General features: G+C 34.7%; 1 protein-coding gene across 1 annotated transcript; it reads right to left on the bottom strand.

Annotated features, from left to right (window-relative positions):
• Window positions 1-5762: 5762 nt before the first annotated feature.
• On the bottom strand, window positions 5763-17589 carry NTS (neurotensin). Its single transcript, XM_030322658.1, has 4 exons — window positions 17405-17589; window positions 15085-15146; window positions 8739-8963; window positions 5763-6098 (listed from the first exon to the last, which is right to left on the bottom strand). The coding sequence occupies exons 1-4, from the start codon at window positions 17484-17486 to the stop codon at window positions 5946-5948; spliced, it is 522 nt and encodes a 173-aa protein (XP_030178518.1). The 5' UTR covers window positions 17487-17589; the 3' UTR covers window positions 5763-5945.
• Window positions 17590-18679: the final 1090 nt, after the last annotated feature.

Genomic DNA, 18679 nt, shown 5'->3' with positions numbered 1-18679 from the left:
CTTTATATATATATAAACATATATATATATATACACACCACACACATATATATACACACATATATATATACATACATATGTGTGTATATATATATATAATCACACACATATATATACACATACAAAATACATATACAATAAAGTAAATTACATACAGACACACACACACACACATCACATTTTCTTTCTTTCTTTATTTATCTGTTGGCAGACACTAATGTTATTTCCACTCCTGGGCTTTTGAAAATAATGCCACGGTGAACATAGGAATACAGATGTATTTTCTTTTTTTTTTTTTTTAATTTTTTTTTCAACATTTTTATTTATTTTTGGGACAGAGAGAGACAGAGCATGAACGGGGGAGGGGCAGAGAGAGAGGGAGACACAGAATCGGAAACAGGCTCCAGGCTCCGAGCCATCCACCCAGAGCCTGACGCGGGGCTCGAACTCACGGACCACGAGATCCTGACCTGGCTGAAGTCGGACGCTTAACCGACTGCGCCACCCAGGCGCCCCATGAATATAGATGTATTTTCAAGATAATGGTTTTGTTTCATTTGGGCATATACTGTTTTCCGTAGTGATGCACCAGTTTACATTCCCATCATCAGTGAATAAAGTTATTCTTTTCTCTCCACACTTGGCAGCATGTATCTCTTGGCTTTGCGATAATAGCTCTCCTAACATGTGTGATGTGATATCTCACGATTGTTTTGATTTGCATTTCCTTGATGATTAGTGTTGTTGAGCACATATTCATACCTGTTGGCCATTTGTATACCTTCTTTGCAAAACAAAATTTATTCAGGTCCCATTTTTAACTGGGTTATTTGGTTTGGGATTTTTTGTTTGTTTTTGTTTTGTTTTGTTTTTATTTGTTATTTTGGCTACTCAGTTAAATGAGTTTCTCATATTTTGGATATATGGTTTACAAATATGTTCTCTCATTCAATAGGTTACCTTTTCATTTGATTATTATTTTGTTGTGCAGAAGATTTTTAGTTGGGTACATCTCACTATTGTGCTTTGGCTTTTGTTTCTTATGCTTCTGGTGTCATATTCAAAATATCATTGCCAAGACCAATGTCAAGGAAATTTTTCCCTATGTTTTTCTCTCAGAGACCTATGGTTTTAGGTCTTATGTTTAAGTCTTAATCCATTTTGAGTTAATTTTTGGTGGGTGGTGTAAGGTAGGGATCCATTTTCATTCTTCTGCATGTGAATATCTAATTTTCCCAGTGCCATTTATTAAAGAGACTATCCTTTTCCCATTGAGTAGTTTTGACTTTCCTATCAAATATCAATTGATTCCATACTCATGGTTTATTTGTGTTTTTTAAATTAATTAATTTATTATTAACTTATTTTTTATTTGAATATAGTTGACACACAATGTTACATAGTTTCAGGTGTCCAACAAAGTAATTCAACTTCTCTATACATTATGCTATGCTCCCCACAAGTGTAGCTACCATCTGTTACCATACAATGTTATTACAACATCATTAACTATATTCCCTATGATGTACATTTTATTCACGTGATTTATTCATTCCATAACTGGAAGCCTGTATCTCCCACTCCCCTTCACCTATTTTGCCCATCCCTTCTATCCCCTTTCTTCTGGCAACCATCAGTTTGTTGTCTGTATTTATAGGTCTGATTCTGCCTTTACACGTGGTTTATTTATGAGCTCTTGATTTTGTTCAGTTGGTCTATGTATCTGTTTTTATGCCAGTTCCATAGTGTTTTGATCACTATAGCTTTGTAACATAATTTGAAATCAGGAAGTGTGATGCCTTCAGCTTTGTTCTTTCTTAGGATTTCTTTGGGTATTGCAGGGAAGGGGGTGATTTTCTGTGATTTTTTTTTTATTTCTATGAAAACCAGCATTGGAAAAAAATGAGAGACATGCCCCCCAGACTGCCACTGTAAGTGAATGTGAGCTTCAACATTTCAGATTCGCTGTTGCTTCATGTAAGACCAGGGACCTCTTGTAGATACCTGAGCTCAAACTCATCCTTCAGAAATGTAATCTCTAATTTAGGACTTCAAAATCTGTAGAAACTATGTCTAAACCCTATTGTTATAACAGAAAGAGTCCTTTGGTTGCTAATGTATTCAGTCATGAAACCAGTCCTTGCTGATACTTAGCAGGTCTAGTGCTCAACCTTGGGAATTCAATGATGAATAAGGAAGACAAAATCCTTGTCCTCACAGAGCCTTACACATTCTAGTAGGAGTGATATACTACAAATAAGTAAATAAATGACTATATAATTCCAAGTTATGTTATGTGTTGTACTGATGTCCACCAGTCAAAGACCACTGGAAATACACTCACATGAAGTTAGGTTTATTGATACTGGAGATCTCATTCTTTGGGAAGTCATGTGGCCTCTCAATAAGAGGGTTTAAGACTTAGGCTTGTGCTGAGTGCTTTGGGGAATATTCCAGAAGTATAGTTTTCTCTGGTTTGGGTGTTATCAAAAAGCAAGGGCAATTCTGCTTAGGTATTATAATAGTTTTTATCCAGGAAGTGGAAGAACAGAGCAAAATTAATGCAATAGTTGCTAAAGAAGGAGCGATCACTCAAATTATGTGGTAAAGGAGGATGTTTGATCATTTTGTGGTTTATAGTGCTCTTGTTTTTGTTTTGCTCTGACATGATTTCCTCAGAGTAGGCTTGTTGATTGTCTTTTGCCATCACAGTTAGAGTGACCCAGTCTAAAGTTTTAGTTCAGTGAAATTGTTAGTGTTTAACAGGAGAAACCTGAGGCCAGGTCCCAGGTGATGACTGTCATTGACTTTATTTTTTCTTTTTCAAAAAAAAAAAAAATAGAGCAAGTGGAGATATTGACTCATGAATGAAGGTTAAGACGGGATATACATAAGTGCAGAGATCTGATTGCTGTGAAGAAATAAACCATGAGAAGGCCTGAAAACGACCGTAACAATTAAAATAATGGTTGAGATGTTGTATCAACGAGGTTAAAAAATACAGTGCCCTAAGTAAGTTAGAATGCATTTCTCTGTCAAGTAACAGTATGGCTGGCCCCGGATGGTGAGGTAGCTTTTCCACACAAAGTTGTTTAAGGATTAAGCTCTATCAATCAATGCCATCCTCAAGAAAATGATATTCATTTGTGAGGCTAAAATCAATTCATATTCAAGACATAAAACATTAGGAAAAAAGTTTAGGGAATGAAGTTTCTGTTTAAGTTATAAAAGACCCACCAGTTGAACACACTTTTTTCCCACTCAATATCCCATTGGCTTCAACTTAACCATTCCTACCTACATGTAGTCTCTAGCTGGGTGTTTTCAAAGGCTCATATAGGATAGAAGATCAGGATGTTGAGGGTTTCAAGACAGTGATTTTAGTTTTGGCTCACAAAATCTAAGCCAAGTAAATTGCAAAGTAAGGCCATAAGCAAAAGGTATTAAGAGTGAAGGAAGTTGAAATAATGGATTTGTCAGAGTGACAGTGTTAGGTTATACGAACTGGAGTGAAAAGATGATGTGAAGAGTGTAGAATGCTTATAATTGAGATTTTGGAGAGGTTGAAGGTATTGGTAGTAAAAGTTCTGTGGCATGACCATAAAGTGATTGATGATGAACAGGATAGAATTTTTTTTAATTTTTTTTTTAATTTGAGAGAGAGAGAGAGAGAGAGAGAGAGAGAGAGAGAGAGAGAGGAAGCAGGGAAGGAGCAAAGGGAGAGAGAGAGAATCTTAAGTAGGCTTGAAGCCCATCGTGGAGCCCAGTGTGAGGCTCAAACTCAAGGCTATGAGATCATGATCTGAGCCAAAATCAAGAGTCCAACACTTAACCAATTGAGCTACCTAGGCACCTCTGGATAAAATGTTTATTACTGAAAGTATAGATGTCAGGAGCTAAGAAGGGAGATTATTGGATGGCTCTTGTGCATGTATGTGGAAATCCTCAAGGATATTGGATGAAGCGAGTAATTAAGACATCAATAGTTGCTGAAAACAGAGGATTCACATGAAATTGTGTTATGCTCTGTAGTTTTTGAAAGAGAAAGAAAAAAAATGATATGAAAGTGGCCAGAAGAACTGCTAAATATAGGGTGTTATAAATTTATTCCAAGCTCCATTCTAAGCATTTTATGTGTATGAGACCATTTTGTCCCCCTCCAAACCAATTATTATTCATATTTTATAGTTGAAGAAACAGAGGTTAAAGTTGTCCAAGGTTATTAGTGAATAGTGGGGCTGAATCTGACATCCTGACTCAAGAGTATGCACTCTTTTTTTTTTTTTTAATATTTATTTATTTTTGAGAGAGAGAGAACTCGCACCAGTGAAAGGCAGAGAGAGAGGGAGACAGAGGATCTAAAGAAGGCTCTGTGCTGAAAGCAGGGAGCCAGATTTGGGGCTTGAACCTCACAAACTGAACAGTGAGATCATGACCAGAACCAAAGTCAGATGCTTAACACACTGAGCCACCCAGGCTCCCCCAGAGTAGTACTCTTAATTACTGGGAAGTAAATTTTATCTTAGGATCAGTGTCTTTGGTACTTTTTAATATTGAAGCTGATAAGATGGTGAAAGATGGTTGGCTAGCAGTCATTAGAAGTCATGGTTTTACCAGAAAAACTCAGAGACTCGGGCTGTTGCTGTATCCTACTGAGTGAGGGTTTAGCCTAGGCAATCTTATCAAAGGTACATGAAGTTCTGAAGCCTCCTTCATTCCACAACTTAAATCCTGATATTTTTCCTCTTGGATGACTATGAACTAGGTTGCAGCCCTGTGAGGAGAGGACTTTCAAGACACTTGTAAGAGTGAGAACCTAAAAACCCACAGCTATTGGCAGAATGTATAGACCGTGAGGGCGTACGAGTCCGTAGGTATGGTCTTAAATGAAATTTATGAGGAATTATTTCAAGTATTCCTTCTGGCTCAAACATGTTTTCTACTTGGAAAAAAAACAATAGTCACACAAATTCCTCAATGAATTTAAAACTAAAGTTATCATTTACTGTATCAAAGTGTGTGTGGGGGAAGTCAGTAAAGGGTAACTCTTCTAATGGAAGTGCATTTTGGGAGAAACATGGTTCTGATGGATCACTGCTTTTTCCTAGCCGTTAAGTTTAGTTAACAGAAAGACAAATTCAGCTGAAGATCATTCATTAAGATAGGCATAAATGACAATAGTTCATTAATCATCCTTTTAAGATGATCCTATTTTATCACTATTACCTTCCCCATATCTGAGAGAGTTATGTGAGTCTTGAAAAGAACATGTAGTTCTCTCAATTAAATATATATATATATATATATATATATAACAAATAATAAAAGAAGTACTATTACTTTGTTTTGGGTTTATGCTGTATAGGTTAGACTTTGCCATAGGACTCCATTATAATCCTTCATAATTTGGTTTAAAATGTCGAACATTTTGGGGCGCCTGGGTGGCTCAGTCAGTTAAGCATCCGACTTCGGCTCAGGTCATGATCTGACGGTGCGTGAGTTTGAGCCCCACGTTGGGCTCTGTGCTGTCAGTCCAGAGCCTGGAGCCTGCTTCAGGTTCTGTGTCTCCCTCTGTCTCTACCCCTCCCCCGCTCACACTCTGTCTCTATCAAAATAATGAATAAATGTTAATTTTTTTTTTAAAAATGTCCAACATTTTGACTGTTTAAACAAACCACTAAGTGCTTTGCAAAATTACAACACATTCTTTATGTGACTTAATATCTACTCCAATTATACACAACACATTATCATGCTCAAGATCTAGATTTATTTGAAAACATTTAGTCCAATTTATATTAACGCAGAAAAATCACATCCAATAAACCACGATAGTAAGAAGAGACACAATAGTTGTGTACTGTCACATTACCACACAAGTATAACTTGATATTTAAGTGAAGGATTATAAATCACAATCACATATAAATAAAATATTTATCGTCTCAGTAGTAGTAAGAACCTCTTTTCAGTATGTAGGGTCTTCTAGGTTTATTCTCATATAGCTGACGTTTCAGAATGTAAGGGATTTTTCTCTTTATAACTTCTTCCTTTTCATTTTTGTCATTTCCAGCATCAAGAACATCCTCCTGAATTAACTGCAAGAGAGGCAGAATATGAATCAAACTTACATGTGGCATGTCTTTCAGGGTATTTTGCTACATTTCATCTCATTTGCTATTCAGACAGTAAGACATACATGGATAAGATATATGAGGTTTAAAACAATTAAATGTTTTGTCCAAGGACAGATGACTGTCAACTGACTGAGATGGGATGAGAACGTGGTTTTTCCGATTCTCTGTTCAAGGCCATACACTGATACCTCCAACTGAAGCAACATAACTAGTACATCTTCGAGTATGTTTCAGCCTTTAATTTATGATAGAGAGACCAAAATGTTATGAAAATATGTCATAAATCACAACACACATAGAGTTTTGAATTCAGTAAGTCATGTTTGGCCTTAAAAGGCAATAGGATTTTATATTTCTTGAAGTTAATTACTGACTTGTGTTGAAAGCCATTCCAAAGATCCATTTCTCAGTCTCAGAGAGAGGATTGTTTGCTCTGCTTAGCTTAGTTGTTGTAGAAATTAACACATGTGAAACAGTAAAGGTCTCTTTAGATTGTGATGCCTAATAATTAGAAGCAAATTCAGATTCAGTAACGTTAGGGAGTTCATCTCCATGTAGAATCTTACCAAAATTTCATTAAATATGCCACATTCTAACATTAGTTCTGAATACTTCTTTCTGGTATAGTTGCGATTCACAAATTTCAGCTAGCAGAAAATATTTAGAACTCTTCCCAGAATTTTGCACATAATTTATGTGAAATTTAAAAAAATGTTCAAGATAAAAATTGTATTTGTACTTGTGATTATCCTCTAAACTTTAGGGTCATTATAAGAAAAACTAACAGGAGGTTAAGTTTTTAATTTTAATGCATATGAACTGAATCGTATCACCAAGTACTTTATTTCAACCCACAGCTATTCAGTTTCAGAGAAGGAAAACGAACTACTGTTAGACAACCTAATTTCTTAATTGCATGTTTGTCTGTGAACATAATCTATAATTTGTGGTATAATTTGTTCTGAATGATATTATAGTTTTTGTTTTAAATCACTCAATAACATTTAAAATAGCAGAAGTTCTAACCTTATGAGCACCTGATTTGTGTGTATAATAGTTTATTGAGTTGTTGTTGTTTTTAATCCCTGGATAAATAGCACACAACTGACATTTCCCTATGTTAAAATTAGCATTTTTCAAGTTTTATTGACTTAAACAATATTTTGAAGACTAAGTTATTTAGCTGGAATTAGAATTAAGAGATGAGTAGTAAAATTAAACCTAGCTTTTTCAGTCTATCATCTAGAAAACATCTTTTTGTCTGCAAGTTAGAAAAAACACTAGAAGTTCTGTCTTGCATTTCTTCTTTTCCACAAGGTATTTTTGTGATAGTCGTATATAAGGACTGTTATATTAGCAGCAAAGACACCCTCAGAGTCCCAATGTTGGTGTTAACCCAAAATATAAAAGATGAAGCAAATCTCTCTTAGAGATTAATATGAGAGAAATGGTTTCCTTGTTGGGAAATTTATTTATTTACTTACCTATTTAAATGTTTATTCAAGAGAGAGAGCGAGGATAAAAGAAGAGGCAGAGAGAGAGAATCTCAAGCAGGCTCTGAGTTATCAGCACAGAGCCCAATATGGGGCTCAAACTCAGAACTCACAAAACATGAACCAAAATCAAGAGTCGGAGGCTCAAGCACCTGAGCCACCCAGGTGCCTCCCCACCTTTGTTGGGATTTTTTTTTTCTTTAAAGCATTTTCATTTCTGCGGCACCTGGGTGGCTCAGTTGGTTGGACGTCCAACTTTGACTCATGTCTGATCTCACCCTTCATGAGTTTGAATCCGGCGTAGGGCTCTGTCCTGACAGCTCAGAGCCTGGAGCCCCCTTAAAGATTCTGTCTCCCTCTCTCTCTGACCCTCCCCCACTCACTCTGTGTCTCTCTCTCTCTCAAAAATAAATAAACATTTAAAAATAAATAAAAAAAATAAAGCATTTCATTTCTCTTTCCCTCCTTCAAAGTAACACATATTCTAAAACCAAAGGCAATAAATCACTAGTATGGCCTTAAATACAACTGACTCATCCACTACTTAAGTGTAGTTGTGTATAATGGATTTGGCTGTCTTGGCTGTTAGTGGACCTAATTTAGAGGCTAAAGATGCCTGAAATCCATGCATTCAACTGAAATAGGAATATATACATATATGGATTTTTTCCAGTTTTATCTGCTTAATATATTCAAATACAAATCGAAACTTTGTGTTTTATGTTTTGTGTTTGTTTATAGATAATACACATGACTTCGTGTTTCTAAGAACACATTTTGAGTCCTTAAATTTTGTAGGCACACCACCGCCACAAATTGCCTGAGTATGCCATTCGTTTAAGCACAATAAAAGCATGTGGATCAAATCTGCCTTAGGATATTACTCCCCCCCCTTTTAAGACTGAAGTAATAATATTTTGCCAAACTCCAAATATTTGAAGGACACTTTGAAGATCTGAAGGAATGTTAACCTCAACACATGGTTTATTCTTCTTTAATATTTGTAAGTCTTCCTGTTATGATAATGATCGCAGTGAAAAAAAAATCAGTACAAATGAGAGCTAACTAGTATAACGATAATTATATTCATATTTTGTTTTTGCTTTACCTCCCAGTGTTGAAAGGCCCTGCTGTGGCAGATTTTTTGGAGCTGGTATATTGTCAACATCGCTTCCAAGCTAAAGCCGTCTAAGGCAGTGGGAAATTTCCTTCTTGTAATAAGCTCGTCTTCTTGAAGCTCCCCTGTTTCCTCAGCTTGGCTGTTCAGGTTATTTACAAAACTGCAAACATTTAGAAGGGTCATTTTCCAAGAAGAAACACCTGCTTTATTGGTCTGAAATATAGAAAAAAACAGGTACTTAAAATTTTAAAAAGTAGGTAATTAAATCTTGTGTCATATGGATAAGAAATGAATTTCCATTGTGCGAAGCCATTACATTTTAGGGCCTCATTGTTACTCCAGCCTAATAAACACACTGTTATTAGTTTAGTAACTTTATATCGCAGAATTGATTAGTGCCAATTCCTCATACATTCTATTTTTTAAAATGTAATACAGTTATACACAGGCACACATACATAAGCAAAGCAAAAATTTTGAAATAATAGTGAGTGTAAATGTATAAATATATATGTATGCATCACAGATAAAATTTTAAAAATACCAAATTTACCAGAGTTTAGTGTCTAATGGAGCATGGACTATGATGATATTAATAGATTTGCACAATTACAATAATGTAGGATCACTAATCTATTCCATACATTGATAATTCTCATAAACAGCAACACAGCTGATCAATTTATTTATTTGCAAATAATAATATTTTCTAGAATTACTATTTTTTTTCTAATAAGATAGGGTCTGAAACCACTATTTTCATCAATAATTTTCCTGTGTGCCAATAGTAATAAACAAGGAAACATAAGGACTTAGGAGAAACTAAATGTGAAATAAGAAAAAATAACAAAAATTTCAAAGGGCATAGATGAAGGAAAGCATACATTTTTCTTAAAGACACACACACACACACACACACACACACACGTACGTGAATGACCACACAACCACGATGGGAAGATTCAATAACAATACTATCATATGTCAATTCTCTCTGAATTATTCCCCAACTGTAATGCAATTGCAAATCAAAGTTCCAATTTGGAAAATATGGGAAGACTGGAATTTGGCGGTGGGGATTTGGCAAAGTAATTATAATGTTAATTTGGAAGTATGAATGTGTGAGCATAAGCAAGAAGATTTGGAAAAATAAAAATGTAATGAGGAGGAACTTACTCTACCAGTTATTGAAATTTATTTTAAAGACTCAGTAATCAAAGGAGAGAATTAATAAAACAAGAGTAAACATTAAACCCAACAGAAGAAAATATAATATCCCCCAAATTAGTCTAAGTACAAATGAGTTTATAGCATACAGCAAAGTTTGCATTTGAAATCCTTGGGACAGTAGTCTATCAGGAAACTTGGACTTACATCTACTTTTAACTATTGACATATAGTAGTCTAAAAATATGCAGATGGGTTAAATATGAGTAAAAATAAAATAATGTGTAAATTATACAGAATTTACTCTATAAACCTAGATTATTAAGCAAATATCCAAACCATGATCCACAAAGAAAAGGATAACTTTAAACACATAAATGTGTAAAACACCTCTGGAAAATTAATAGCCTGAACTAACACCAGAAGCAAGCTATACGGTAAAAGCTGCCACAAATATTAATATCCTTAACACAGGTAGAGCTCTTCAAAAATAAACTGTTGAATCCACAAATTAAAAAAAAATAATAAAAATAAAAATTTTAAACCTTGGATAAGTGATATAAGTAAACAAGTCACAGATCACTCATCAAAGAAGAAATATGTGGAAAGAACTTGGCCACCATCAGCTCAGAAGACTATCAAAGGCTAGGTACATTCGTTGGTGTAGTTATAGGGACATGGAGAAACAGACACTTCCTTTTCTAAATATTTGTTGATCTGGATGTAGATTGTTATAACTTTTTGAAGGATGTACTGCATTAAAATTGAAAATGTGCACACCCTTTGATTAAGCTTTTATCCTAAGAACATGCAAATATATGAGTATAAAGATATTTACTTGAAAATATTATTATGATATATAATAATGTAATATACAATGGTTTTAACCAGTTTGAAAATACTTTCAACTATGCTCCTTGAATACGATTTTCCAGCCATTGCTTAAACTTTTCTGATATGGGAAACTTAGAGACAACATGCTCCATTATCTGGCAGCAATGCCTTATATCATACCAATTAATGGAATACCTTAATTTTACATTTTCTTCTTCTTTTTATTTTTTATATGTTTATTTATTTTTGAGAGAGACAGAGTGAGCACAGGGGAGGGGCAGACAGACAGGGGGACACAGAATCTGTAGCAGGCTCCAGGCTCTGAGCTGACAGCGAGAAACCATGAGATCATGACCTGAGCCGGAGTCCCATGCTTAACTGACTGAGCCCCTAATGGAGTGCTTTCTAAAGTGTACTTCTTAGAACACTAGTTCTGCACTCACTGTTTTTAAAAGAGTTCCACTGTCAAGTAAATTGGAAAACTTGAATTTAAAGGAAATGTAAAGATTTCTTGAACGTAGGTATCCTCAGAGCCTTGTACTTGCAAATATTCATTGTAACTTTCTAATGGAATCAATACAGTGTCAAGAGTTTCCCAAACTAATTTGACCACAGAAAGCTTTATTCATAAAGTCCAGTCAGGACTAATGTTATCTGATTCTTTCTTTTCTTTCTTTCTTTCTTTCTTTCTGAGGAAACTGAATTAATCATCTCATTTCTTTCTGCTAGTTAAAATAGTCACTACATGACTCAATAATACGATTATTTAAAGTCACATTAAAAGCACAGCTGAGAAAGTATGACTGAAGAATGTGTAAGTAGATAGACATCATGTATTTGAGAACATTTTGTGTAAGGTCTCAACCATTTCGTTCAGAAAAATGGTAAAGACTCTCTTTCCTAGAATCAGGCTCTTCTAAGTCCACTTCTTGACTAGGTCCCAACCTCAGGCTCAGTCCTTAATCCACTTAGCCCAGTTTTAGCAAGAATCTTGCTGAGCCTGTTTACTGCAAATGCCTCACCCATGGTATCTGATCACCCTAGATATCTGATCAAATATCAGATACTTGATGAAATTTCTGGCCCTAATATCACAATCTTGTGTCTTCTAGCAATACTCCTTCTAGCCTTAATGTTTCCTCTTATTCCATCCACTGACCCCCACTCTGTTTCTTGGCTATAAAGGCACACTTGCCATTGTTGTATTTGGAGTTGAGCCCAGTCTCTGCAAAACTCCCATTTCAGTAATTCCTCTTGAATAAAGTCTTCCCTATTATGTTTAGCTAGTGTCATGAATAATTTTTCTTTAACAATAAACATTCTTACTTATTACATTATTTTATACAAATGTTTATAATAGACCTAAGCCTATAGATAAGAAATTTAGAATATCATCCCTTCTTTTCAAGATAAGGAAAATGAGAATATTTGTGGTTCTTACTTACCATTACTTGATTTTAACTTTTCAATACTAAATAAGATTCTGGTCAAATTTTTGTTACCTTAATTAAACAGGACCTAATCCATAAGATGAAGATTTATCCCCTGTAATACACTGAACTCAGATAAGTCCAGCAAATTGTGAATTCAAACATTTCACAGAATTGAAAACAATTAAAGTCATCTGTGGTGAAGCTCTGAAGTTTTATAGTTGCATACAAAATGTGACGGTTAATAATGGATCCTAGATTCCCACTGTTAGTTCAAAAATATTTATTAAACTCCTACTGTATACAAGGCATTAAATTTGATCATAGAAAATTACAACATTATAGCAGCTTTTTGAGATCCTGAAGAAAACATCCTGTACCAGGTTCTCTTTCTGAATAGAACAATAGGAAAGTACTAGCACTGGTAATAAAGAGAACCGTATTGTGAGAAAAAAAAAATATCTTCCACTTTTCAAGCTTTGGGCTCTCTCTCAACCTTCTGTTGCTTAAGCAAATTTTCACATTAATATTTTAATGTCTAAATAGCTTTACTTCACAAGTGAAATTCTTCACATACTTTATTTTTAAAATGGAAAGAAGAAACCTGAAGCTTTCTGAAGCTGTTAATAATGGAGTTAGTTCCACCAATATCAATTATTATTCTCTTAAATTTTTAAATGTAGTAGTTTAGTTAAAATGCTCATAAGTTTGGGGTTTCATTTGCATAGAACGCTACACACACCAAAAATCAATTGAGTCAAGGAGAAAGAAATGATAGTAGTTCTGTAAAACATAAGGAATGAGCTTTTTGTTCCCATCCTAACAGCAAAATTGAAATAATTATGCTTCTTGGTGCTTTCTCATTATAGACTGTATTTTGCTTATTTCAATTGAAAGGAGGCAATGGGATTCAATTTTCATTCCATGATCTGTTTAGAGACATATTCCAAGATTAAATAAAAGAGAAAAAATTTATTATGCCTGTATTTTTATGTATTTATTTTTTAATTATTATCATTATTATTTTTATTTTTGAAGGAGAGAGAGAGACAGAGCATGAGCAGGGGAGGAGCAGAGAGAGAGGGAGACACAGAACTCAAAGCGGGCTCGGCTCGAACTCACAAACCGCGAGATCATGACCTGAGCCGAAGTAGGATGCTCAACCGACTGAGCCACCCAGGCGTCCCATTTATGTATTTCTTTTTAAAAGAAAACCTAACCCACTCCATAAATTGGGATCGTTTTTCCCTTGCAACTCTAGGGAAGGAATCACAACTCTACTTTCACATTTTCACAAGGTAGCTAGCACTCTTGAAACTATACTAGCTTTTGGGGATTATTTAGGACTTTGATGTGTCTGTAAATTTAGAATTACTGAGGTAACATCTCTACTGTGAAATTAAGTCATTTCCTAACCTTCCTCATTTTTAAACATAGACGATTGACTTCACTTGTCTTCCCATTTCTGGGGTGATATCATTGTCACCATTGCTCTTCTGACTGAGTATTCAACAAAGGATCCATTGTCTTAAGGTTATTATTTGGTTATTGTGGTTTAATGACTAAACTAAATCTGATCATTCCTGATATGAAAGCTACCAAATTAAGAAAATATTTGGTGTCAGTCCATTCAGCTTTTGTAGATCTGGGCAATGGTGAAAATATATGCACTTAAATTTTCCCCAAATGTCTTTTAAGGATCATAGCTGGCAATGTATCTTTGTTAGATTTCAGATAATAATACCCCCACGCTCCCAAATACTATTTCCCCTTATACCCACATAATTCTACAAATATAATAGGGATTGTTGTACCTGGAATGTGTTCACTCAGTTAAGGAAGAGAAATCTGAAGTACAAGACCTGAGTTAGGGTATTGCTTCAGAAATTAGACAGAACGTCTGAGCACTTACTTTCTTACCATAACATCTGTCGAATCCTCTGCCTTAATATCCTAGGGCTATAACAGTGATTGAACCAGAGGTCTGCCTCAATTCAAAATTTATTTTTCTTTGAGAAACATCTTTTGGTTGAGAACCCGGTTCTCTATTTCTGCCTTTAGATACCCACTAATTGACTCACTCTGAGGAAATCAGCATTGCATGGTAGCATGGTAATCACGTATATTGTAATTGTGTTTTATTCCTAAGTACAGATTGGGATCTAGGCACCTTGTTTTCAAGACCCCAAGAGAGGAATAAAAGGGTCCGATATACAAAGTCTCAGTTGGTTCAGTAACAGCAATGAGCAGGTGTAGATGACACTTCTGTTATAGGGAGAACGTAAATCTAGGCACGGATTTGATGTAAATGTGAGATCATAAACTCCAACCCTTAAAAATAAGGAAGCAAAGGCAAGCGATGTTAACTAACCCCCTTATTTAAGATCAGATGGTTCATAAGTCACAGTTGCAGGATCAGATCTCCAAGCTTCTGTTTGCCAGTCTACTGATCTTTAGGCTCTACCACATTTCTTTCATGAATTGTCATGAACTTTCATTTGTAATTTAGAACTCCATTTTACTCTTGCCAATATAACAAAAAAGGCTAAAATGTCACTTAGCTTTCATGTATATACTTAACTTGAGGCATACCCTTTGCCATACACGATGTGATAGGAATGGAAACAGGATTCCTTTAAATACATTTTCATCTCCACATAAACAATATGTGACAACTTAATTAAAGTTGCAATATACTGATTGATAGTCACTATAATTTCTGTCCCTGTCACATCAACACCCTTAACTCTTTTGAACTCAAGGAAAATTTTCTGAAAAAGTAAATGCCTCTCTATGAACTTTGCAGTCTTGATGGGAAGTTATTAACTATAGGAAAAGGACACCATGTTTATAATAAGAGCTTACAGGTTTTTCAATCCTTGGTTAAAGAAAAAAAAAGTTACCTTTGATGTATGCATATTGGTCAATAAATCTGCTTCTAATGCTTTCATTTCCTCTTCTGAATCTGAGTAAAATCAAAACCACATGTTTACTATATAATCATAGATAATTATATTGTAACCTACAAACTTTAGATTAATCTCAAAAAACTAGTCTTAGAGGCTTATTGTTTTCCTAAGTATTTATTATCCTTAAAATAATATTCAAAAAATAATTATGGTTTTATTCTGGGCTAACCGACAGCTAGAATAATAGAAGCACTTATAAGAAGATAAACACTTGATTATATGCCAAGAGAACTATTGATGTATTGAAGTTGTTTAATCACTGAATCTCAGTATTTAAAAAAAAAAGCTGATTATATCATATAATAGAGATTTCATCAAAAATGCTGGTTAATTTTTGCCAGCAATAGTTTACATATATAGACTATATGCATATTGATATTTTAAACACACTATAATGAGAAGGTGTGTGCAACAGACTTTTTCAAGACAAACCAAAAGGAATTGTTTACTGATGATTTTAGAATAAGATAGATACTGAGATTTAGTCAACATGAGATGCTGTTTTACAAAACATACTTTGAAAGATACGTTTTTCTACTTTAAATAAGAATTCAGAAATATGTACTTAGCTATTTAATCACAGGCTATTAAGCAAATTGGTTAAGCAAAAGTGGAGCTGTCCTTCAGTACATGTGTAGTTGTGCTGAAAATGGACTTCTGACGTTTTTTAGGATATCCATTCCAGTTTCCACTGATGAATATATTGCAGAGAGGAAAATTTTAGAGAGTACTATATATAAGCAATAGAAATAAAGTTATAGAACACCATAGCAAGATGACTTAATTCATACTCACTGATCTGTCATAAAACAAAGCAGGGGTTTCAATGACTATCTTCCTTGCACTACACACTTTTATTAAAAAGAAGTGTCACACTTAGAGGAACCACTTCTTACATTGCATCTAGGAATTAAATTACACCAGAGATCTTTTTCTCCTCTTTGTTCAAGGCCAAATCTGTTTTTCAAAGGAATGACAAATCCCTTTAGCCATTTATGAGAAATGTACACCAAATTCCCTACAGATTTTGGCTTTTTACATCAAGAAGTTCTAAGACTGAATGAACACAGTGTTTAATCAATAACCCAGTTTTTCTCATACACTCTCACTATACCTTTAGCCTCCTGTAATAGCTAAAATCATAATTGTAGAAAATTTGTTATTTATATCATGGAAATTTTTGCAAAGTCAGTTCAAGATCTTTTCTAGCGATCAAAAGAAATTAAAGATTTTTCGAAATAACATTTATATCTTCTGCTAGATGTAATTTCATAATTTAAATAAAATCAGCAGGAGTTTGAATTAAACATTTCATGTCATATTTATAAAATATGAAAGTATAAAACAGGTTAAATGATCTTACTGCATTTATTCCCTCTGCTTTTTTTTCCACTTTGGTGTGATCATTCAATTATTTTTCAAACATTAATTGGAACATATTGCAACATTTCATGTTACTGTTTTAAATTTAAATCTTATTTTCAAGGTAAGTTATTGATAGATATTGAGCAGTACATGGTCTCTCAATTATCACATGCAAAACAATCTATAGGTAAATAATTTTTATTAATGTAAACATGCCAATTTTCCAATTACATTTTATATCAACTTAAACAGCATGCAGAAAATTAAATTAATAAGATGCTTATTTGTCACATAGACTATATAAAGTGTATTTTCAAAAAGTACTTGGAATATTTATATGTTTTTTAGAAATAATTTTCTATAAATAATGGTTCATTCATTTACTCATTAAACATCAGTTTTCACTTTGTTTGTATCTTAACATATGCACACCATTCAGAAAATAATTTTGGAGGAGGGAGAAACCACTGCTTCCTAAGAGATGACTGAGGATGAGAAAAAAGCATTCTGAATGGAATGGATTCTAACTATGGTTTTGCACTTTGACAGGCACTGCCTCTGTACTTCTCATCAGATAGTGACCAGCCTAATTTAAGTTCTACATATTTTTTTTTCCCTACTCTGGTGGTCACATTCCAAAGGGAGAGCATGAAGGGTTTCATTGAAATCTTTTTATTACCTTGCAGATTTAAAAAGAGAAATGAAATCTTTCCGTTTTTGTAATCATAAAGACAGAGAATGAATATATTCAGTTTCTATCACTAAAAAGCAAATACAGAATAAAGAAGAAGCTCTTCTTCCCGGCTGCATTAACATAAGTAGCAGCACAGTGTAAAAAAAAGAAAAAAAGAAATCACTTCAGGGAATTGTGAAATGCAGCTGCGCTTACCTGAGCACAGACTCCAGGAGCTGAAAGCCAGAAGTATCATGCATACCAGCTGGATTTTCATTGCTGCCATCATCTTGAGCATTCTAGCAAGCCAAGTCCATAAACGTCACAGATGCTCTGAAAGGGGCTTTCTCAAGCTCTTCCTCTGCCTTCAGCTGACTTTGAAAGTGAACTATGAGAGATGCTTTGGCCATTCCCTATATATACATGTAGAAGGATGATGTCATGATAGTACAGGGATTATCTTTTCAGGATGTGCCCTCCTTCGTCTCTACCCCTCCTCTCCTCTCTCCACTTCCTCCTCCCCTTTTCCTTTGTCCCCCCACTCTCCTCCCCCACTTCTGAACTTCAAATGGAAGTGACATCTTCCCTAATTGCTCCGGATTTCTGACGCACAGGAGTCATTCTAAAGCAATTCCATATAGAGCATACTGGAAAAAACTTACAGGATCTCTTTTGCCCCATTTCCTCCCATTCCTGACTCCAAGAAGTTGTTATCTTGATTTTGTGAAGCATGGGATCTGATATTTCTAATATAAATACAATCTCCAGGATAAATGCATGAAATCAGTGATTTTTAAGGCTTGGAAGTGCTTAAGGAGTTGGGGTTCTTTTCTGATAACCCACACTTGTGAGCAAATGTTTTGTGATTTAGGGACTAATATAGGTTTTAGATAATGAATGCTAGAAAAAGGGAGAAACTGGAAGATGATCAGAGAATCAGTTAAGATATAGGGATTAAGAAAAAATACAATTAAAAAAGAAAAACTAGGGGCGCCTGGGTGGCTCAGTCAGCTGAGTGTCCAACTCTGGCTCAGGTCATGTTCTCACGGCTGGTGAGTTCAAGCCCCGCGTCGGGCTCTGTGCTGACAGCTCGGAGCCTCGAGCCTGCTTTGGATTCTGTGTCTCCCCCTCTCTCTGCCCCTCTCTGGCTCATGCTCTGTCTCTCTCTCTGTCAAAAATAAAAATAAACATTAAAAAAAAAAAACTAGTAGCTCTAAGGAATAGGACATTATTTCCTAACACATTGTAAGATTTTATTTTAAATAACTGGGAGAATGACTGAATTGTGTATGTTGACTTTTGGTTAAACGTCTTAGAAAAACAATGTCATGTCTATGAAATCCAACTGTAAATTATTTGTCTGTTAATAGGTGGAAATGCATATTATTATATCACTGATTGATGTTTTCTGATACTTTACTCATTTTTCTGTCTGCATTGCTCTGCCCCTTTTGGATTCGTTGGATGCTATATCCTAACCTTCTTATAACC

The sequence above is a fragment of the Lynx canadensis genome, chromosome B4 (genome assembly GCF_007474595.2).
Source record: "Lynx canadensis isolate LIC74 chromosome B4, mLynCan4.pri.v2, whole genome shotgun sequence".
Lineage (NCBI taxonomy): Eukaryota > Metazoa > Chordata > Mammalia > Carnivora > Felidae > Lynx > Lynx canadensis.
This window is presented reverse-complemented; position numbering and strand designations above follow the sequence as displayed.

What these genes read in the sequence shown, in the direction of transcription:
- NTS (XM_030322658.1), bottom strand. Translation starts at nt 17,486, where the DNA reads ATGCTCAAGATGATGGCAGCAATGAAAATCCAGCTGGTATGCATGATA. An exon ending in CTCCTGGAGTCTGTGCTCAG is followed by an intron (nt 15,147 to 17,404) that starts GTAAGCGCAGCT and finishes GATTTTACTCAG; the next exon opens with ATTCAGAAGAGGAAATGAAA. An exon ending in CCAATATGCATACATCAAAG is followed by an intron (nt 8,964 to 15,084) that starts GTAACTTTTTTT and finishes TCTATATTTCAG; the next exon opens with ACCAATAAAGCAGGTGTTTC.